The sequence below is a fragment of the Chrysemys picta genome, chromosome 20 (assembly GCF_011386835.1).
Source record: "Chrysemys picta bellii isolate R12L10 chromosome 20, ASM1138683v2, whole genome shotgun sequence".
Classification (NCBI taxonomy): Eukaryota; Metazoa; Chordata; order Testudines; family Emydidae; genus Chrysemys; species Chrysemys picta.
Genome location: NC_088810.1, coordinates 14,637,566 through 14,659,303, shown reverse-complemented (window position 1 = coordinate 14,659,303; position 21,738 = coordinate 14,637,566). Strand labels below are relative to the sequence as shown.

At 60.4% G+C, this 21,738-nt stretch overlaps 1 protein-coding gene across 16 annotated transcripts; it reads right to left on the bottom strand.

The window, feature by feature from the left end:
• Positions 1-1,414: 1,414 nt before the first annotated feature.
• USP21 (ubiquitin specific peptidase 21) lies at positions 1,415-19,953 on the bottom strand. Of its 16 annotated transcripts, none has more exons than XM_065574161.1 (14): positions 19,815-19,946; positions 16,789-16,882; positions 15,683-16,451; positions 13,361-13,420; positions 11,530-11,653; positions 10,710-10,821; positions 9,832-9,969; positions 9,177-9,241; positions 7,760-7,863; positions 6,732-6,818; positions 6,162-6,240; positions 5,513-5,620; positions 2,331-2,445; positions 1,415-1,845 (listed from the first exon to the last, which is right to left on the bottom strand). In XM_065574161.1, exons 2-14 carry the CDS (start codon positions 16,869-16,871, stop codon positions 1,755-1,757), a joined length of 1,935 nt encoding a protein of 644 aa, XP_065430233.1. In that variant the 5' UTR covers positions 16,872-16,882; positions 19,815-19,946; the 3' UTR covers positions 1,415-1,754. The 16 variants fall into 16 exon arrangements, with proteins under 16 accessions (XP_065430233.1, XP_065430230.1, XP_065430232.1 ...); XM_065574158.1 differs by having other exon boundaries at positions 15,647-16,451; positions 19,763-19,900; XM_065574160.1 differs by having other exon boundaries at positions 19,763-19,900.
• Between the last annotated feature and the right edge of the window lie 1,785 nt (positions 19,954-21,738).

Below are 21,738 nucleotides of genomic sequence, written 5' to 3'. Positions count from 1 at the left end.
CCTTGATGAGCCTCACCTCCAGGAGCTCAGCTAAATCTTTTTTTAACCCAGATATACCATTGGCTTTCATGCCCTCCCCTGGCAATGAGTTCCACAGGCTGACTGTCGTGTGAAGTACCTCCAACTGTTTGTTTTAAACCTGCTGCCTATTCATTTCATTCGGTGACCCCCTGGTTCTTGTGTTATGTGAAGGGGTAAATAAGTCTCATCACTTTCTCCACACCACTCACAATTTTATAGACCTATCGTATCCCCCCTTCATTGTCTCTTTTCCAAGCTGACCAGTCCCCCACCCCTTTTTAATCTCTCCTCAAAGGACACTGTTCCATTTCCCCCTCATCTGTTTTGTTGCCCTTCGCTGTACTTTTTCCAGTTCTAATGCATCTGTTAGGAGATGGGGTGACCAGATCTGCACACAGTATTCCAGGCATGGGCAGACCAGGGATTTAGATAGATAATGACAAAATATCAGGATGCTACTATCGCTTTCCTAGTGGTGCCTCCCTTTCTGTTGGCTTTTCTGACTGCTGTTGCTCACTGAGCAGTTGTTTTCAGAGAACTACCCTCAACCACTGTGACTTTACACTGAAAGTCCTCGAGTGACACAGCTTTGGAAACAACACAAATATAGGACACACTCAGACACACCCCCTCCATCTGAGCTCCACCCAGTTGGTGTGCAGACTAGGCAGAGTCCATCCTGCGCTTGTGCTCCTGTGAGCCCCTCTTACACATGGCAATGGTCAGTCCCCTGGCCCAGAGCAATTCCCCCCCCCTCCTTAAATAGGCCTGCGCCCATTCCCTCCCCCTGGCTCTGAGCCAAGTGCTCAACCCCAGGGCAAGCTTTAGCAAAAGCTTTCGATACGTCCTCCCACCGTATTCTTGCCGCCAAGTTAAAGAAGTATGGGCTGGATGAATGGACTGTAAGGTGGATAGAAAGCTGGCTAGATCGTCGGGCTCAAGGGGTAGTGATCAATGGCTCCATGTCTAGTTGGCAGCCGGTTTCAAGCGGGGTGCCCCAAGGGTCGGTCCTGGGGCCGGTTTTGTTCAATATCTTCATTAATGGTCTGGATGGCGTGGACTGCCGTACCAGGCTCTCGGTGTTTCTCATGCCAACGGCATTGTGTTCTGGGCCCCGTCTGCTGGCCAGGCCGATCTCACCTGGGGCTGGCCATGTGCACTGAGCCCGGGCTTCCTTCCCAGCATAACGTGCAAGGTGCGCGTGCTTCGGCTCTCCCGTCCCTTCGGCACTAAGCCTCTAGGCCCAGGACAGCAGATGCAGGTTCCTCCACCTCGGCCTGCAGCAGATGGTCCTGGCGCCAGGCAGACACAGGCGAGGCCAGCCAGGGGTGGGGGAAGAGATGAGCCCAAGCGCCCAGCAGGGTCCTTCTCCCCCCACAGAGAGCCTGGGCACTTTTCTTAGTAAATTTATTCACAAAAAGTTCCTGCCTGGGGGGTGGCTCCGGGATTTATTTACAGCCTTACTGTGTGCACAAAGCCCCCCCACTGTGCCAGAACAGCAGGGGTAGGGGCCACGCCAGGCCCCTCCCCCCCATACCCAGCGATGGGCAGGCCAGGCCCCTTGCCCCTGTCCAGCGGGTCGGCACGTCTCATCTTCCCCCAGGCACTGGTGAGCAGGTGGGCTGCCCATCCCCCACACCGCCTCCAGGCCTGTGGGGGGCTGAGGATCCCCGAGAGCCGGGCTCAGTCTCTGAGGTAAGAGGGTTGCGGCGCAGGCGCCAGGGTCCAACACTTCATTGTTTCTTCCCGTGGTGGTCGTCCAGCTCGTAGAAGAGCACGTAGCCCTCGCTAGACTGCACCTGGTTCTCGCTGAGTGGGGACACGCTGCAGGGAAGAGATGGCGTTAGCTCTGCACCCGGCCTGGCCTAGCCCGCGAGCGCCCCCCCAGGGCCAGGGCCATGCCAGCGAAAGCTCTATTTCCACACAGTAGCAGCTGCCAGCAGCACTGTGTGCCATCACTGCCCAGGGAGCAGGCTTGGCTGCCCCAGGGCAGGGGGTTCTCAGCTTTCAGAGCAGTTTAGTGAGCCAGTGCACCAGAGAGAGAGAGAGGGAGCCCTGGAGCCAGCCGGCAGGCGAAGGGCAGCCCCTTCCAGGAACGCCTGTCATCGGTGCAGGGCCTAGGAATGCCCAATGGGCACAGGACCCCACTATACCAGGGCTGGACCCTCCCTCCTTGCAGCACGTCCCAGTATCACACCCAGAGACAGACCCGCAGCTATAGGCCCACTGGCCTCCTCTAGGGGATTCAGGATCTCACCCTGCGCCCACCCCAGTGCCATGGCTGCAGGAGCACCCTGCCCCCCACATACCGGGAATCGTTGTAGACCCGCCAGCCGGACTGGTCCCTGCAGAAGGCGGTGTAGTGACCATAGTGCACGCTGCCCGAGTGATTGCACAGGGCGTAGAGGTTATACACCGGGCTCCCTGCAACACACAACAGCTCAGGCCTTGGCACACAGCCCCCGGGGCATTCCCCCAGCCCCCCCCACCACTCCCCAAGCTCTTTCCCGTCCCCCCCAGAGTCCTGACCACTCCCCAGAGCCTTCTCCAGGTAGCCCCCTGGGCATTCTCCCAGCCCCCACAGAGTCCTCACCAGGCAGCCACACCTCAGCGCTCCCCCAGCACCCCAGAGCCCTCACCACTCCCCTAGCCCCCCCAACTCCCCTCCTCCCCCAAGTCCTGACCACTCCCCCAGAGTCCTCACCACTCCCCCAGCCCCCCACACTGCCCTGCCTCCCGCCCCCCGCCCATGAGTCCTGACCACTCCCCCAGAGACTTCTCCACGCAGCCCCCAGGGCACTCCCCCAGCCCCCCCCCCAGAGTCCTCACCATGCAGCCACACCCCAGCACTCCCCCAACGCCTCCCACTAGGGATGTAAAATGTTAACCGGTTAACCAGTAAGTAGTAGTTTTACCGGTTAACCCTGCACTGTCTGGCCGGAGCAGCCGCAACCACACCGGCCAGATCGATCTCAGCCCCAGCCGCTTAATTGGTTAGCCATTTAAACAAAACATTTTAATAGTTTAAACGGTTAACTTATAAAACGGTATTTACATCCCTACCCTCCACAGCCTTCTCCACGCAGCCACCCCTCTGACACACCTCCTCCTCCCCTCCAAGAGCCCTTTCCAGGCAGTGAACCCCCTTGCTTACCCCAGAGCCCCTGCCATGGAGAGAGGCCACCCCCGCTAACTCCCTGCGTGTGTCGAGCAGTTCCTGGCTGGGGGTTCCAGCCTCGCTCTAGGTGGAAGGTCTGGCATCCCCTTCCCTAGCACAGGATCTGCCTCAGCCTTCTGCAAAGCTAGGCCCAGCTAGCGGAGCCAGCAGGGGTCAAGACGCCATGCCCTGGGGGCAGCCAAGCCTGCCCGCCTCTGAGCCTGGCTGACACTGCCCTTCTGCCCCATGCCTGGCTGCACCCACTTGCAGTCCCAGATTCTCAGCCCAGGATGGTGGTTCTGGGAAGAGTGTGGGCTGAACACAGGCCAGGGAGGCAGAACATCTGGGTTTTAACCTCGGCTCCAACAGAGTTCTTTTGCAGCTTTGGGTAAACTGCGTCCCCTGTGCCGCAGTTTCCCCACCTCCAGAAACGGAAGGAGGATGCTCCACTCCTCTAGGGCGTGCTGTGGGGGAGCGCTGCCTGTCTGCTCAGCACCATTCCCAGCCACGGGCCAGGTACAACCAGAGTGAGCTGCCAGCAGCAGTGCAGGGAGTCCCTCCCTGGGTGTCTGCAGAGCCCTAAGGAGGATGCTCAGTGCCCAGGGAGCTGGTTCCCCCAGAACCCACCCAGCTCCTAGGAAATGGGGCTGAACTGGCTGGATTTGGCCTGGGCTGCGGAGTCCATCCCCCAGAGCTCCATGGCAAACACTTTCATTGAACTGCTGCCTCCCTTCAGCTCCTCCCTCCCACTCTCCTCAGCCCCCTCAGTTCCCTTCAGCCCCTCCCTCCCCCGCACCAGAGCCCCACTTACTCCCCATTCCCTTCTGCCCCTCCCCGCTCACAAGGGCCCCCCCATTCCCCTCGCCTCACTCCCTTCAGCCACTCCCTCCCCGTCACCAGAGCCCCGCCCACTCCCTTCTGCCCCTCCCCCCTCACAAGGGCTCCATCTGCTCTCTGCTCCCTTCAGCCCCTCCCTCCTCCTCACCAAGGCCCCACCCCCTCCCCATTCCCTTCAGCCTAGGGTTACCATATTTTAAAATGACAAAAAGAGGACACTCCAAGGAGCCCCGCCCCAGCCCCAACTCCGCCCCCTTCCCTTCCCCGCCCTGGGCCCACCCCAACTCCGCCCCTTTCCCAAAGTCTCCGCCCCTTCCCCTGAACGCTCCTTGAAAGGCCGGGAGGAGGTGGGAGTGGGTGTCAGAGAATTTCCCCCTGGACGGGGATTTGACAACCAAAAAGCCGGACATGTCCGGGAAAATCCGGACGTATGGTAACCCTACTTCAGCCTCTCCCTCCCTCCTCACCCAGGGCTGGTGCTACCATTAAGGCAAACTAGGCGGTTGCCTAGGGCACCAAGATTTGGGGGCACCAAAAAGCGGTGCCCCCATATTTTTTTTTTTTTACAGCGTTCCTACGTCCCCTCCCTGAGCACATGGTCGCCGCTCCACTTCCTCCTCCTCCCAGGCTTGCAGCGCCAATCAGCTGTTTGGCGCCGCAAGCCTGGGAGAGGAGGAGAATTAGAGCGGGGCCGGCGTGCTCAGGGAGGAGGCGGAGCAGAGGTGAGCTGGGGTGAGGAGCTGCCGCACGGCTCCCTGGGCCGGGGGGGGTGGGGAGCAGCCGCAGGGGTGCCTCAGGGCGGGGGAGGGGAGCTGCCGCGGGGCTCCCCACCCCAGCTCACCTCTGCTACGCCCCCTCCCCGAGCACACCGTCGCTGCTCCACTTCTCCCGCCTCCCAGGCTTGTGGCGCCAATCAGCTGTTTGGCGCCGCAAGCCTGGGAGGGGAGGAGAATTAGAGCAGGGGTGGCGTGCTCGGGGAGGAGGCGGAGCAAAGGTGAGCTGGGGTGGGGAGCTGCCACACGGCTCTCCGGGGGCGGGGGAGCTGCCGTGGGGGGGGGGGGCGAGGAGCTGCTGCAGGGCTGGGGGGGGGGCACGCAAGGTGGAAGTTTCGCCAAGGGCGCGAAACTTCCTTGCACCAGAACTGTCCTCACTAGGGCCCCACCTGCTCCCTTCAGCCCCTCCCTCCTCACCAGGGCCCTGCCCACTGCACATGCCAATAGCACCAGCCATGGGCATGGGCCAAGTGTGGGGTATTAGCTGCGGGCTGTTAGCCCTTTCAGCCCTGCTCTGCGCCCCACTGGAGCCACCCCAGGGGCCTGCCGGCCAAGGTGGTTTGGGGCGAATGCCTACAGCAGCTGGTCGAGCAATGCGAGAGTCTCCCTTCCCAAGAACAAGGTCAGGAGCCTGTGTGCGCCCCACCCCAGCCAGGGCCCTGCAAGATCTGGCTCGGGGGGAGAGCGCAGGACATGCCAGGTGGGCTGGTGCCAGGACACCTACCAGCCTTCTCACTGGCAAACTCCTTCAGGTTGAGTCGCTGCAGAGGGAAGTCTACGAAGACAGAGCATTTCTTGATGGAGTACCGGGTGGTGGAGAACCTGTTCAGGTCTGGCCAGCGGAGCAGCAGGGTTAAGGGAGGTAACGGGCAAGGGGACCAAGAGGTAGGGGTGGCCTTTGTCCTGATGGGGAGGATGGCTTGTAGCCTGCAGGAAGTTGCGCTAGCCTACCTCCTCGGGATCCAGCACATCCCTCTCTACACTGCATGCTGCCAGTGCTAGGGACACACCCACACCTACCTGGGCCACAGATCCCGGCCAGGCACCGAGCAGACATCTGCCACCCAGGCTCTACCACGTCCACGTTTGCTGTGTCCTGCACTACTAGTCCCCACGCCTCCAGTGCTGGGACGCTGTCAGGAAGCCCAGCCAGACGCAGGGCTGCAGAACACCATGTGCTGGGTAAGGCCAGGCCTGTGGACCATGGGGCAAGCAATAGCCAGTACCCAAGGAGTCGCACCTCAGCTAATCCCAACATCCCCAGATGCTGAGCAGGGCCGAGCCAGGGCTGAATGGGCCACCCAAAGGCAAAAGGCTTCGGCCCCTTCCTCCCCTCCCCCCAGAGCACTCCCACGCCACAGCAGACAGGATACGCAGCACCAGGATGCGGGGGAAGCGCTGGATGGTCAGTTTCTTGGTGCTTCTCGTCCTCTGCCGGCACTTGTCACAGACCTGCTCCAAGGCACAGGACAGCCCAGCTCAGAGTGTGCAGGGGAGGAGGCCAAGCTGTGCTGATGCTCCAGCCCCGCTGTGGCTGGCACAGCCAGACCCAGAGCCTCCTGGCTCAGTTACACCAGTGCCAGCTGCCCTCCCACGTCCCTGCATGAGCTGCAGGCTCCTGGTGCTTTTCTGTCAAGGCTCCAAGCAGCCTCCTACCGTCCCTCCCTGCTCGCCCCCTTCCCAGTCACGCTCCCCTCCGCCTGGTGCCTGGATCTCAGCCTCCAAGCACCCCAGCTGGTGCTGCACCAGTTACTGCCCTACAGAGGCAGTAGTGATGCTGGAGCCCTCTGCAGCCTGACCTGGTCCAGCTCCTAGTGCCCCGCCCCATATGGGATGTTCCTCGCAGCCCTGTGGGATGGAGAGGTTAAGGCCCCCCAAGCACAGTGGGGCAAGGGCCCCTCCCTACACACCCAACGGGATGGGGCCTCTGGCCCTTCCCTTACCGGAGCGTTCTCGGAATCCAGCTCCTCCTCCTTGGTGAAAAGGCTGAAGCAGTCGAGGAGAGAGACCTTCCCACCGGCAAAGCCTTTCTGCAAGGGAGAGCAGGGGAGGGGCGCACAGGGTCAGAGCGGGGGCGGGGGCTCAGCCCTGACAGGGAGGGGTGTGCGGAGTCAGGGCAGGGGGGCAGGCTCAGCCCTTGCATGGAGGGGAGGGACAGACCAGAGAGGGGGCTCAGCCCCCCCAGGGCACTGTCTGCGCAAGGCTGGCTCAGCTCGTCCCTCTGATGGGCAAAGAGGGGGCAGCCCTGCGCTGCTCCAGGAGCAAGGAGGGGCAGCAGGTGTGCCAGGGCGCAGGGAGGCTGCAGCAGGGGAGTGGGCACACGCACAACCCTCACTGGGCTGGGAGGAAGCATGCCCCCCCCACACACACAGTCCCCAGGCCAGGGCGGTGCTATGCATCCAGCCATGGGCGGCAGGTATCATAGGCCAGAGGAGGCTGTGCCTCCCCAATTAGCCTGGTGTGGCCCCGCCCACGCTCTGCCCCCACGTCCCTTCCTGCAGTTCCTTCCCGCTCTCCCGTAGCCCAGGCTGACTGTGGCTGGGGCAGGCCGCCGGGACTCGGGGCGGCTGGCGCTGGGACCGCGCTACTCGGCACTCCGGGGCTGGGGCCCGCCCAGCGCGCTGGGGCCGGGGCCGAGCCGCCTGACGCTCAGGGGGCTGGGACTGCGCGGCCCAGGGGGCTGGAGTCCGCCCGGAGCTCTGGGTCTGGGGGCGCTTGGGCAGCCTGGGGCTGGGAGGCCAGAGTGAGGGTGCTCTGGGCTCCTGCAGGTGGAGCAGGGAAAGGGGAGGGCGAGGAGCAGGGCCTTGGGCAGAAGGGAAGGGGCCGGGAGCTAGCCTCCCCCAACGGCCGGTTTACCAGCCGCCCATGCATCCAGCTGCCGACAAGAGGATGAACCAGAACAGAGGGGGCAGCGGGTCTCTCCCCGTGCACCCCAGCCAGGATGGGCTGGCCCAGCCCCCACAGCCCCTACCTTTGGGATGGGGAGGGAGAGGTCACAGAAGACTTCGAAGGTGGTGGAGCGGTAGCCACAGGCCTGACACTTGAGGCAGCTTTTCAACTGGCCGACAAAGAGATCTGGGAGGGAGACGGGACGGGGTGAGCACGCGTCTCCCCCACCCCGCGTCCCCTGCTCAGTGCCTGCTGCCAGCCCAGCTTGTCCTGGGACCAAGTATGCCCCTGACAGGAGCCAAGGGGACACGCGGCTCCTCCCCTCGCTCCAAGGTAGCTGTGAATGCCGGTGCCCAGAGGGTCGCCCCAGCACCGCCGTACCCAGGGGCCCAGACCCAGCCAATGCCAGCTGAGCTGCTGGGTGTCAGTGGCTGGAGCACTGTCCAGTGCCCCAGCCAGGTTCCGTCACCAGTGGCTACTCCACGCCAGATTGTGCTAGAGATGGAAGAGGGGACGTGTGTGCCTCTCCCCTCCCCCAGGGGCTTGGATCCTGCCCATGCCACCTGAGAAAGGGGCAACACTCCAGAGTTTGTGCCCATCTGGGGCTCGTCTGCTGCCTTGGTTAGACCCAGCCTTCCCCTGCCCATCACCCTGCTCCAGGGAGGGGCAGGATGCTGTGCACTTAGAGCCTCGGCACATGCCGAGATCAAAGCCCCATCCTCTTGCATAAGGGGCTGGAGGGAGATACAGTCCTGGCAGAGTCTGCCTGTCCCAGTCAGGGCTCTCCTCTGGCTCAGCCCCCAGCAGCGGGCCCAAGGAAGGGGATGGGCATGGAGCCATAACTCCATCAGAGCCCCAAGCAGCAGGCCCAGAGGGGGCGTGGGGCATGGAGCCATACCTCCATCGGAGCCCCCAGCCGCAGGCCCAGAGGGGGCATGGAGCCATACCTCCATCAGAGCCCCCAGCTGCAGGCCAAGAGGGACTGGGCGGAGGGGATAGAAGGGTGGGAGTGGAGCCTACACTTCCATCAGAGCCCCCAGCCGCAGGCCCAGAGGGACTGGGCGGAGAGGATAGAAGGGTGGGAGAGGAGCCTACACTTCCATCAGAGCCCCCAGCCGCAGGCCCAGAGGGACTGGGCGGAGAGGATAGAAGGGTGGGAGAGGAGCCTACACTTCCATCAGAGCCCCCAGCTGTAGGGCCAGAGGGATTGGGTGGGGGGAGGGCATGGACAGCAGGTATAAAAGCGGAAGCTCCTGAGAAGTGGGAGGGCCACCCGCACTCCACCCCGAGGCCTCGCTGGGCCTCTTCCCCTGTGGCCTCCCCGGCACTGTGCGGGGCCACAGACCCAGCAGCAGTACCCCTCCCCCACTTTTGGGAACTTCTCACACTCGCTCCCAGCCTCCCCAAAGGCCAGAGTCAGGTGCTGCCTATGGGGGAGGGGAGGCCATACGCCCATCAGAGCCCCCAGCCCTAGGGCCAGACAGGGCAGTTGTGCTCACCCACTATCTTGCTGTCCTCTCTCTCCAGGTAGTGCTTCCACATCTGGTTGGCTCGTTCGTCATCACTAGGAGGGAGACAATAGTGGGGGGCTGCTGAGGGAGGAACCCCAAGGGCAGCTCCCTCCACACACCAGCCTGGGCTCTCCGCAGCCCCTTTGCGAGGCAGCCAGGGGCGGGGTTGTGCCTTGGGGGCTCCTATCCTGCTACCAGGGCTGAGACTCCCCAAACTCCTCCCCCCAGGCCCCGAGCAGGCAGCCCCCGGGCTGAGAGCAAACCACGTGCTATTGTCAATCTCCTCCCCACCTGCCCCCTTGGCCCCGCCGCAGGCTCCCTGCCCCCTGGGCGACAATGCAGCTGCTGGGAGGGGAGCCTGGGAACCCTACGCTCCAAATCTACTGAGAGCTGCCTGCTGGCCCTGGGGCTCTCGCCGCTCCTGTCCCCGGAGCCTAAACTAAGGTCAGATTAACCAGACCCAGCCAGGACACTGGCCAGGATCCCGCTCCCAGCCCCAGCCGCGCAGCGACGGAGTCCTTGCCAAGGGCAGTCCTGCTGCTTTCAGACCCTCAGTGCAGGGCTACAAGGACCAGCTCACAACACGAGCCACATTTCGCTGCGTCCCTGCGAGTCGCAGCCCCCGACCAGCTCGGCTGTTCACCTCAGGGGGTCCGAGTCCTCTAGCACCGAGGGCCATTTGGTATCAGAGAGGATGCTGGGAGTTTTGCGCCCCTTCCTGTTGATCTCCACGTGCAGCCGGTCCATGAAAAACTTCAGGAACTCCTGGGCATCCTGCTGGCTAGAGACAGGAATGGCCAGTCAGCCCCACCCCACCCTTCAAGAGCTTCCACACACTGCGTCCCCTACCCCAGACCCACATCCTCCACACACTGGGTCCCCAGCCCCCTCCACACACCTTATCCCCAGCCTTAGCCCTGTCCCCAGCCCCCTCCACACACTCGATCCCCTCCCCCAGCCCCCGCACCCTCCACACACTGCGTCCCCTTCCCCAGCCCTGCCCCCCAGCACCCTTCACACACTAGGTCCCCTCCCCCAGCCTCAGCCCTGTCCCCTCCACACACTGGGTCCCCTCCCCCAGCCCTGCCCTGCCCCCCAGGACCCTCTACACAATGGGTCCCTCCCCTGGCTTCAGTTCTACCACCCAGGACTGTCCACATTCAGGGTCCCCTCCCGTGGCCCCACAGCTCTCCACACTCAAGGTTCATCAGCAGTGGGGCTTTCCCTGCAGCTCTGACAGCCAGGCTCTGACCCCAGCACTGCTGCTGTTGGCCCCCCCTCACTCAGCAAGGCAGAGGAGCGGAGCTCCGGCAGGCTGCTGCGGGAAGGGACTGTCAGGCAGGACCCAGAGGAGGTCCTGGCTGCTCTGCACAGACCTGACATCGCAGGGATCCCATGCCCTGGCCAGACCGGTTCCTCCCAGGTGCACACTATGCTGGCTGCTAAACTCTGCCCAGAAGTGGCTGCATTCCCATGGTGCTCTAGGAGAAGGGGTCCAGGGCGCACATGGAGCCCTCTCACCTGTAGCCTGTGAAGGACGGGACGTATTTCTGAAAGACAGCTTTGAAGCGCCCAGGGTTCACAGCTTCGGTGGAGTCTGGGTGCCACAGGGAATTGATGACATCTGCAAATGCTGAGGGGAGACAAGCCACCAGCCACGTTACCCCGCCTGCACCACCCCGCAGCCAGCTCACTCACCCCAGCTGGCATGGCAGCCATGGGGCAGGATTCCCTGCCTCTGGGGAGGGGCCAAGCTCCAACTGGACTGTGCTGGAGCAGCCCTGGGGGCGGGGGGGAGGGGGAAGCAGGAAATATCCCCAGACCCACAGGGTATTGCTGCCCCCAAACCCCTGCATGTGGCACAGACTGGGGGACAGGGAGGGGTGAAGGAACAGCTAGATGGGGTCAAAGGGAGCGTAGGACAGTGAGCGGAGCCCAGGAGAAGTCAGGATGCCTGGATCCTACTCCTGACTCTGCCACCAAGATCTCTCCCGCATGCTTTGTGACGGCCCTCCAGCCTTGCCCTTGCCCTGCAGTGCCCAGAGCGATACGGACACGCTCAGCACTCAGGGCCCATCCTCCATACACCTGTGCCCACCCCGCTCCCATGCTGGGCACAGTACCAGTACTGCCACGGCAGGGAATTCGGCCCTGCTGCTTATGTAACCGACTTTCCAGCTGGCCTCACTTCAGCAGGGTGCTTACATAACCCTGGTCACTGGCGCGGGGATTAGCTCCCACAGCAGCCAGACCCAGGCCCCGGGGAGCTCCTGGGCAGCGAGCCAGCTGTGTGAGCACAGGGCTGGGGAGCAGCAGGGAGGCGTCTGGCCAGCTCACCTACCTTCCGTGAGCTCCTGCTGGGCCCGCGAGGCGCCGGGCTGCTCCTGGAGGAACTCCTTGCGCAGGCAGTAGTCACGCAGAGGCTTGGTGCTGCTCAGGCACTGGAGCACAGCGTTCATGAAGCACTGCAGGGGCACAGGTAGGCAGTCACAGCGGGCCCCACACCCCAGGCACTGGCTCCCCTGGCCTTCTGCATGCAGCACCTGGGCAGCTGGGATTGGCCAGCCCAGGAGGGGCTGTAGTTCCTACTGGACAGGAGCCATGGAGAGCGGCGAGCCCACAGAGTGCAGGTACGTGGGCACTGGGACCCACCGTTACCCCTCACAGCCAGCTCACCCTGCCAAGCTCTGCTCCAAGCATCCCCCTCCAAACCCGGCCATCCTGACAGCCACAAGAGGGTGCTCTTGAAGCCACAGATCTCTTGCCACTGTGCAGAGACCGGGCTGGCTGGCAGCAGATGTAGCAGGGGCACCAATGGGCTCCCAAAGGAGGGGGTCACCACAGTGAAGCGGATCAATGCTGGTGATGGGGAGGAGGGTCCCTAGAGATCAAACCCCCCAACACCACCAGGAAGACAGTCACTGGCCATGTGCAGCTGCTCAACCACCTCCCCAGCTAGACTCAAGCTGCCGCTACTCATTGCTGCACCAGGGACTCTTGGAGCCTCTCACACAACACAGGGAGAACTCGGCTCAGCCAAACCCCTGCCACCTGGGCTATAGGAGAATCTCCATCAGCAGCACAGGGCCTCTGACACACAGCAGTGACACGGTGCTAGACACAGCAGGGTTTGGGCAGGGGGCCAGAAAGCCCCCAGAGCAGCCTGGGATGGTTTAGTGCCCTCCAGTGCCGGGGCTGCAGGGAACAGCGCAGAGGCAACAAGCCCAGGGGGTGCAAGGGGAACCACAGCTGGGTGGGAAAGGTGGCTGCAGGTGTCAGCTCCACTCACAACACAACTGCTGGCTCCTCCATGCAACATAGGAACGGCCCTTTGATTGGACTCAACGGGGTCTTTGTATGGGCATGTGCAGGCTCTGGCCCACCATACTGCTGGCAGTAACAGGCGCAGCCCCTGATCACCGCCCCCATCCACCTGTCCCAGCCCAAGGGCTCCGGGAGCCCATCTGCACTGCTGGGGAAAGGCTGCTGCACTCCCAATCCCACCCAGATTAAAGCAGGCAGGCAGGCGCTGGCTCAGAGATGGCAGCAGTGGGAGAACAGTGCCCGGTGAGCAGTATTCCAAGGGTGCTCATCGCATCAGGGAAGGGACAGACCCGGGAACACCGAGGAAGGGACGACTGGGGGAGGTTACATAGACTATGATGACATTAGACTCGTGTGAGAAACTACAGCACTCAGCGACCTCAGATCTCCTTGGCGGGGCACCCCCAAGGGAAGGGGCACCCCCACATAGCACATCAGGGAATCATGACCCCAGTCATGTAGAAACCAGGCAGCCCAGGTCTCCATTCTCTGCACTTTGCGTCACTGACACAAGTACAAAGCGGGTGTGAAACACCATGGTGCAGTGCTAATCTTGCCCTGGTGTGAACAATGGTGAGGGCTGCACAGGGAGAATCAGGCCTGAATTGGGCACAGCAGAGGGGGGTGCAATGCAGGGAGGACGTGCTACCTCGAGTCTTCCCAATTCCAGCCTCTCTGCATGTCAAACGCTTTCCCAGGCACCAACTGATATTTTTGACACCATCAAACACAGGCTAATGGCTTTTCAGAAAGCCTTCTACAGGGGACATCCTGTCCCCCAGCGTCTGTGTGTGTGGGGGGGTGTCCCGCTGCCCAGGGTTCCCCTGCACTGAACGCCGGGTGCTTACCGTGTTGCCAAGATTGCGGAGTCCGATGTGCCCAGAGCCCAGGAGGAGGGTGTGGTGTGTCTGAGAAGACGAGAGAGAGATGGGATGAACACCTGGGAAAGGGACTGCAAAGCATGAGCAGGAAGAGACCGTGCCGTAATACTGTAAATAGGTTGATCTCTACCTCATGTCTCCCCAGGAGGATGGCCACACATGGCCAGCCCATCCATACACACAGCCAGCCCAATCCATTCCCTCCACACACACATGCACACAGCCAACTCATGGCCCCCAGAGGCTGGAGGTGTCCCACTGCCTACAGCCAGCAGAAGGAACAGCATGGTGCATTACCTCACTGGTCATCAGCAGCAGCCCCATCACCGCCGTGTGCACCACCGACTCCGAGATATCCGCCCCCTTGCCCTGCAGCTCTCGTTTGGTGGCCAACGTGCGGTGCAGCTTTCGAGGCAGCTCCACCAGGGTGGCTCCCTGCAGGCCTGGCATGGCTCCTGCCGCACGGAGGAGCAGGCAGCCGGAGCGCTGAGCTTGCCTTGCGGCACCAACTGAAGGGACCACAGGGCCCTCCCTCTGCCTCTATAAACCATCAGCTCATTAGCTGATCCGATTTCCCTTGGCTATTCCGGGCCCTGCTCGAGGCTCATCTCTGTGGGATTAATTAGCAAGGAGTGCTACTTTGGGGACAATGGGTGTTTGAAGAACCATGGAACAGAGAAGGAAAATACAACCAAACACTCACCGACCATGCAGCAGGCACAACACACTCCTAGAAGGGATGGGGGTGGGGGAGAAACCAGCTACCCCGGGCTGACCTGTCTCAGGGCTGCCATAGTGCACTGGATTGCTAGGTGGGCACATGCCAAGCTTCTGCGTAGCCGGCTAGCCCTGCCCGGGGCGACAGGCCATGCCTAGTGGTCAGCCCCACGCCTGTGCTCAGACAGATTACATAAGAGATTTCCTAGAAGGAACTGATTACACTTCCAGCCAGTGCCTGGTGGACACACCTGGGAGGTTCTTTTGCTAGGGAAGATGAGGAGCTGCAGGCAGGGGCTGAGGGGAAGGTCTGGGTCAGGCCATGGGGGAATCCCAAAGCTGGTAGCTCAAGATTTGAGTGAGCATTTGGACAGTTTCGGACACTTTGATCACCTGGGGCAGAGCCTTGGATATCAGATCTGTTGTAGGGGACACTCCTGCAGTAGCCAGAGAGATTGAGGGGCCATTGCTGACCTCTGTGGTTTTGCACATCACTCACCGCCCCCCCATCACACATCCCAGAGTCTCCTGGATGAACAATCCAACAATTGTCGGGGCATCTGTTAACTTCACACGCAATTCCACTAGCTAGATGTCTTCACTGAAACCACGAGCTGGTTCTCCGCCCCTCCCACCCTGAGGGCCCCCCAGCCGATGGAGCGCTGGATGCAGTTCCTGGAGCAGCCAAAGTCGCTGCTGCGAGGCAAGTCAGGGCCCATAGGGATATCATCCACGCTGGGACTGCTTGCTTGCTGGCATGCCATGCTCCTACTCAGCAGAGCCAGAGACCCCCCCAGACTTCCCGCAGGCCCGGCGACTAAATTCTGATGCAGCCCAGTCCCCACAGGCTTGCAGGTGTATGAGGGCAGATAGGAGGACGCTGAAAGCATGGTGTGGTGGAAGGATGCTCCTGGGAGAAGCACGGCCAAGCAAGGGACTCAAAAAATCACTCCACCTCCAAGTCCCAGCTGCCAACCTTGCTGAGGCATATCACCCTCCCGCCAACCCAGCACACCCGGCTATTCTGCCTCCTGGCAGCGTCGTTCTGACAGCAGCAACTCTGTCGCTAGCTCTATGGGAGGCAGAGTGCTCAGCTGGACGGGCAGACTGGGAGAGTCCATGGTGGCGCTGGCTTTCCACTTGCCTGCTCAGCAGGTTGAAGCCGGAATCACTGCGACCACAAGTTCATTTTCCCAGGATCCCACCCACAAGGTGCTGGGTTCTCACGGAACGAGGAGGCTGGGGGCAGCTTGGGGGAAAACCACAGAGCACCAGGGCTCAAGGGGGAGCCTTTGGCCTAGACTCCACCATAGAAAGTAAGGGCTGGGGCAAGATGGGAGCAAGCCCCCCTCCCCCTTGAGGAAGCCCCAGATTGGAGCCCCCAGACATCAGGCCAGGTACTGCCACTCTCTAGCAGTCTGCAGTAACGAGGCTCATCCACCCCAGCAGGCCTGGGAGCAGAGCACAGGGAGGATGGCAATGGAGAGTGCTACCCGCCCCACTCAGTAGATGTCAAACAGCAATTACAGCGGACACCTTCTTGTCGGGCCTGCTCGGAGCTGGAGGCGGTACCTTGCCCTGGGGTGGGCTCCCAGCCACTGGGACATCCTGGGGGTGCACGTACTCGGAGACCTGAGGATCGGGGGTGTGAGTCCTGGTGCAGCCCTCAGTGCGGACAGAGAGCAGTGTGCCTGCGGGCCTCCCATCCAGCCCAGGAGACACATTGACCCTCCTGAGCGAGGAGCTCCGCTGGAGAGCCAAGGGCCCCAGGCCCAGCTTCTGACTGCAGGACGGGCTGCGGTCCCGGAGCACCAGGCGACTGAGCACCATGCTCAGCTCCTCCCCTCGCCCCCCCGCTTGGCTCAGGTCTCCGATGCTGATAGATTTGGAGCGGGCGAGGTTGTTTCTCCTACGCTCAGAGTCTCGTTCCACCAGCAACACTCCTGATGGCAGGGAGAAGGAGGCGCTGCCTGACATGGTGCCAGGCTGTGGGGGGTTGGGCACCTTGACCGCATGGTCAGCCTTCACTGGCCCTCGCCTGGGCACCGAGCCCCGTAGCTGGTCGCTGCGCTTCGAAGCACGGCCCCTTTCAAGCTCCTGCTTCTTCCCCCGATCGTCCAGCGGGCTGGGCCGGGGAGGCAGTGGGCGAAGCTTGGGAGCCATGGAGAGCCCATTGGCCAGTGCAGGGGAGACTGAGGTGTGGCGTTCCTGGCTCACGGCCCGGTGTCCATTCAGGAGCTTGGTGGTGGCCTTGGGCTGCGATGTGATGACCTGCTCTCTAGCCCGGCTGACCCGGTGTTCAGAGGCTTGGGGCATCGTAGAGACAATGAAGAGGAGAATCCTGGGGAAACAGGAGAAAGACGAGTCAGCGTGGCGGACCAAAGCCAGTGTCACTCAAATGGAGCCCAGCTACCAGGAGGCAGGACTCCAGACTGCCAATCCCAGCTCCAGGAGGGCAGTGTGGTCTAGTGGGTTCAGCAAGGGAATGGGAGACCAGGCTCCTGGATTCCAGCGCCGACTCCCTGTGTAACTTGGGTGGATTTTCTGGAATTCGAAGCTGGCTAGCTGCATTATGGGAAGCAGAAACCTTCCTCTGCAGCATCAGGTACTGGCCACGGCTGAGGCGCAGATGCTGGGCTGCAGGGACTGGGGCTCTGAGGCAGCACAACCAGACATACCTCTCACAATCTGCGAGCGTCTCTTCCCCACCAGCGCCAAGCTCACACCCCTCCACGGTGGCTGTCCAGGTGGAGATTCCCATTGGCTGGGGCCCTAGAACACAAGACAGGATGATCCAGGAACAGGCTCCCATGGCAGTTTCATCCAGGACTTCTGGCCACCAGAATCTCTGGGAAACCCTCTGAAAGGCAACAGAGCCCAGCCCAGAGCGTCTCAAACTGGTCCATGTCACAAGGGAAAGGGAGGAAGGGTCTGCAGTGAGACAGGCCCCATGGGACTCCACCCACCAGAGTAGGATACTGCACATCTGGGTGGGAAATGATGCGGTATCCTCAGGAGGGCAACAGGTGGTGCTGCTAGTGAAGAGAGAAAGCTGGGCACAGGCTCTCCCTATCCCACAATGCACCAGCACCATCACACAGCAGAGCCAGGAGTGACTGCGCCTAGCTAGAGGCGGCATCACGCCATCTACCCCCCTTGCCGCTCTGCTTCGAGGACAGTCTCCTGAGACGGCCTTTTACTCCCCTTTCAGCAGGTTTTCAAGGGAGAGAGTTAATGGGCTCTGGTGCCTTCCAGCCAAGACCACCAAGCTCCAGGCAGGTGTAACTAAGGTTATGTCAACGCTGCAATGAAAACCCCCGGCCGGCCTGTGCCAACTGACTCAGGCTAAGGTGCTGTTTAATTGCAGTGTAGATGTTCAGGCTCGGGCTGGAGCCCTGGCTCTAGGACCCTGCGAGGTGAGAGGGACCCAGAGCTGAGGCTGCAGCCCAAGCCCAAACATTTACACCGCAGTTAACAAGCTCTTAGCCCGAGCCCTGTGAGCTCAAGTCAGCTGGCACGGGCCAGCCATGCGTGTCTAATCACAGTACTGACATACCCTCCGAGGCCTGTGCAGGAGCCATTGATCTTGCTGCAATTACTGAGCAGGAACCTGCACCACAAGGGGATCAATGGGTGCCTTGTGTCAGTCTGACAGAGAGGCCAAGGGCTGAACGGGCCCTGGTGACCAGACTCCGCTCCTGCAGGGGTCTCTCCATGGCATGGCTAAGGCCTGTCAGCGGTCCCAGTTTGCTCTCCATTCAGACTTTTCCCCACGCGGTGCTACTGTCAAACCCCCTCACCTCTCACTCAACTGAGCTGAGGGATTTGAGCGAGTGAGGCTCGCATTGTTCGCTAACTACAGAGGTGATTAGGGTGAGTCACTGAGCCTCTAGTCAGGACGTGGGTTGCCAGTTACTCCCACCAACCGCCTCTGGCAGGGGCTGGGCTTTGCCAGTGCAGAGCTCATAACCAGAAGCAGTGCTCATATCTGGCAAAGAAACTTACTGATTCCCCATTCTCTCTAGAACAGGAGCACTGGCCCATTCCTGCCTTCTGGCATCCGGCACAGAACAGTGGAGAGGGCACAGACCCCACACAATGAAGCCAGCCAATACTTGGCACATAGGATCGAAGAGAGCTAGAAGCCTTAATTAGGGTCCATCGGCACAATTCTATACACTGTCGTTAACTGGCTAATGTGTACGCATAATGCTGCCATCTTCTGCATGGAATCAGACCTACTCAGCTGTGTGTCATAGGCCCGATATTCACAAAAGCTAATGGGGATTCCCTTTTAACTCAAATAACAGAGGTCTATGCTTTTGGAGCAGGAGGATCAGTGTTTTTTCTATCCCTGATGTCATCATGACGTTCCTACCGGTCCAGCATAATGGCAATTGGGAAGCCACAAACGTGTCACAATAGCAAATCTCTGCAATACATATTGAGATAAGAGGAGCACGATTCGTTTGCGATTTGCTTCAGAAAAAACAGCACAGGCCCCTGCTACTGCTCAATGGCCTCAAGACAAAGTATGTGGCATTTCAGAAAGGGAAAGCACAGGGGAGTGCCATGAACTGGGACACCAGGCCAGGACTTCAGAGCAGCTGGCCAGTCAAAGCCAAGTCATGTGACACTTCCCCTTGCAAGTAGGATGGCGCAGTGCGCAGACTCTGCCCATCTGAGCATGGCATTGGTCAAGTTGCCAGGAGCCCAAGGGCTGCCCAAAATGTGTATAAAATGGAGAAAGCTGCATCCGCCTTCCATCTTATACATAGAGGTGCTGCCCACAGCGACTACAGATCCCAGCATGCAGTGCTCCCTCTCAATCTAAGCAGCCCTGCTTCATGGCTGGCTGGGACCAGTAGTCTCTTCAGGCCGCACTTCCACGGACAGCGCCAGACAGCAAAGACTTTTCATTTCCCAGACAGCAAGGACTTTTCATCTCCTGAGGCAATCTCTGTACGGATCACTCAAATAAAGAACATTTCTTTTCAAAACTTTCTGTGATGTTCCCCCACCAGCCACACTCACCTCCGTCATTCTTCATCCTACCCAGTTCACCCACCCCTTGCTGCCAGCCGGCCAGCCCCTTGCCTGAAGGGAGAGAACCCAAGTACAAGGGGCAGGGCAGTGTCCTTGTGCAGAGCCCAGCTACTGATCATTCCAGCGTTCCCTCACCCTGCCCCCTAAACCACATCTACTCTATGTGACCTCCAGCTCCCTAGAGACCCCCTACAGCCCCAGCCCCCTATACACCATTCCATAACCCTATGCAGAGGCATCTATCCATCATCCCACAGCCCCTAGAGAGAGAGCAATCACCCCTATATACAGCCCCCATATATATATATATATTACACCCCCATATGGAGGCCCCAAACCTCAATCCCTTATATACAGCCCCCTATATATACACATTATCCCCTATATGCAGGCCCCAACCCCCTATAGAGTAACCCCCTGTATACAGCCTCCCATACATACATTAGCCCCTATATGCAGGCCCCAACCCCCTATAGAGTAACTCCCATATATACATTACACCCTATATGCAGGCCCCAGCCTCAAGAGAGTAATCCCCATATACAGCCCCCCATATACCTCACCCCCATCCCTACAGCCCGAGGAAACCCCCCTAACACCACATACCATGGAGGGTGCCCACCCCCTCCGAGGCCCTGGGAGGTGGGTCGGACCCTACCTCCTGCAGGACGCCATAGCAACAACTCCCGCACCAGAAGCCGCCATCTTTGTTTCTGTCCCCGCTGCCCGGCTACAAGTTACTTCGGTCGACTCATGGCGCATGCGCTGACATCCGCAGCCTTCTGCTTCTTGGCCCAGTCTGCGCGTGCGTCACCGTCCTGCTCTAGTGACACATCCCGTCGCCATGGAGGCAGAGAGGCGTCCCCCCCACCCTTAAAGAGACAGTAGCACCAACAGGGAAAGTTACTGTAGGATCGCCGAGGCTCCGGCTGCTGCTGTCTAAGGGGGCTTTGGCACCCGATTATCGTCACAAGCCCCCCCCCCCCCCAGTCTGAGACATGCGAGGGGGGCACCTGTGCTGGGGGCACGGGATATACCACATCCCCTGGAGGGACGCCTGTGCTGGGGGGGGCAGGGTGTGGGACATAGCACGTCCCCTGGTGGGGACCACTGTTCTTGGGGCTTAGGGGACACACCTCGGTGCTAACCCTAACCATGTCCTTTGGGGACCCCTGTGCTGGGGGTACTGGACATACCACATCCTGTGAGGCCCCCTGTGCTGGAAGGTATGGGACACACTACATCTATGCTACCAGGGTGGGGAGATGCAGCACTAGATGTGTAAGTAAAAGGGTAAAAGGGCTCTGGCCACTGAGGACATGTCTCTTGGCATACCTATAGGGTACATTGGCATGTCCCATACCCAGGGCCGGCTCTAGGCACCAGCAAAACAAGCTGGTGCTTGGGGCGGCACATTTTTGGGGCGGCATGGCTGGCGCCAGAATGCCACCCCTAAAAATGTGCCCCAGCTGCCCTAGCTCACCTCCGCTGCTGCCGCTGCTCGCACACCACTGCTCGCCCTCCCTCCCAGGCTCTCAAACCTGGTAGGGAGGGGAAGATCCCGAGCGGCCGCGGCGTGCGAAACAGCTGATTCGTGTGCCGCTGCTCCCCCTCCCTCCCAGGCTCTAGACTCCGAATGGCCGCGGCGTGCACGCCGCTTCTCCCCCTCCCTCCGAGGCTTGAGAGCCTGGGGGGAGGAGGCAGGGCTGGGGATTTGGGGAACGGGCAGAGTTGAGGCGGGGCCAGGGGGTGGGGTAAGAAAAAAACAGGGAGGCGGCCAAAATTGATTTTGCTTGGGGCGACAAAAATCCTAGAGCCGGCCCTGCCCGTACCCCCCTCCCAAAGGGGTCCCCAGGGATATGGCAAGGAAATACTATACTAGTGATCAATGGTTCCATGTCTAGTTGGCAGTCAGTTTCAAGTGGAGTGCCCAAGGGTCGGTCCTGGGGCCGGTTTTGTTCAATATCTTCATTAATGATCTGGAGGATGGAGTGGACTGCACTCTCAGCAAGTTTGCAGATGACACTAAACTGGGAGGAATGGTAGATATGCCGGAGGGTAGGGATAGGATACAGAGGGACCTAGACAAATTAGAGGATTGGGCCAAAAGAAACCTGATTAGGTTCAACAAGGACAAATGCAGAGTCCTGGATTTAGGACGGAAGAATCCCATTCACTGTTACAGACTATGGACCAAGTGGCTAGGCAGCAGTTCTGCAGAAAAGGACCTAGGGGTTACAGTGGACGAGAAGCTGGATATGAATCAACACTGTGCCCTTGTTGCCAAGAAGGCTAACGGCATTTTGGGTATTGCCAGCAGATCGAGGGACATGATCGTTGCCCTCTATTTGACATTGGTGAGGCCTCACCTGGAGTACTGTGTCCAGTTTTGGGCCCCACACTACAAGAAGGATGTGGAAAAATTCTAAAGAGTCCAGTGGAGGACAACAAAAATGATTAGGTTTCTGAAGCACATGAGTTATGAAGAGAGGCTGAGGGAACTGGGATTGTTTAGTCTGCAGAAGAGAAGAATGAGGGGGAATTTGATAGCTGCTTTCAACTACCTGAAAGGGAGTTCCAAA

Bases quoted from the DNA above. Each gene is read 5' to 3' on its own strand.
- USP21 (XM_042843395.2), bottom strand. From the start codon at position 19,918: ATGCGCCATGAGTCGACCGAAGTAACTTGTAGCCGGGCAGCGGGGACA. The intron at 11,654-13,360 runs GTAAGCACCCGG...GTGCCCCTGCAG, and splicing joins TCCGCAATCTTGGCAACACG to TGCTTCATGAACGCTGTGCT. The intron at 6,819-7,759 runs GTAGGGGCTGTG...TCTCCCTTGCAG, and splicing joins TCTCCCTCCCCATCCCAAAG to AAAGGCTTTGCCGGTGGGAA.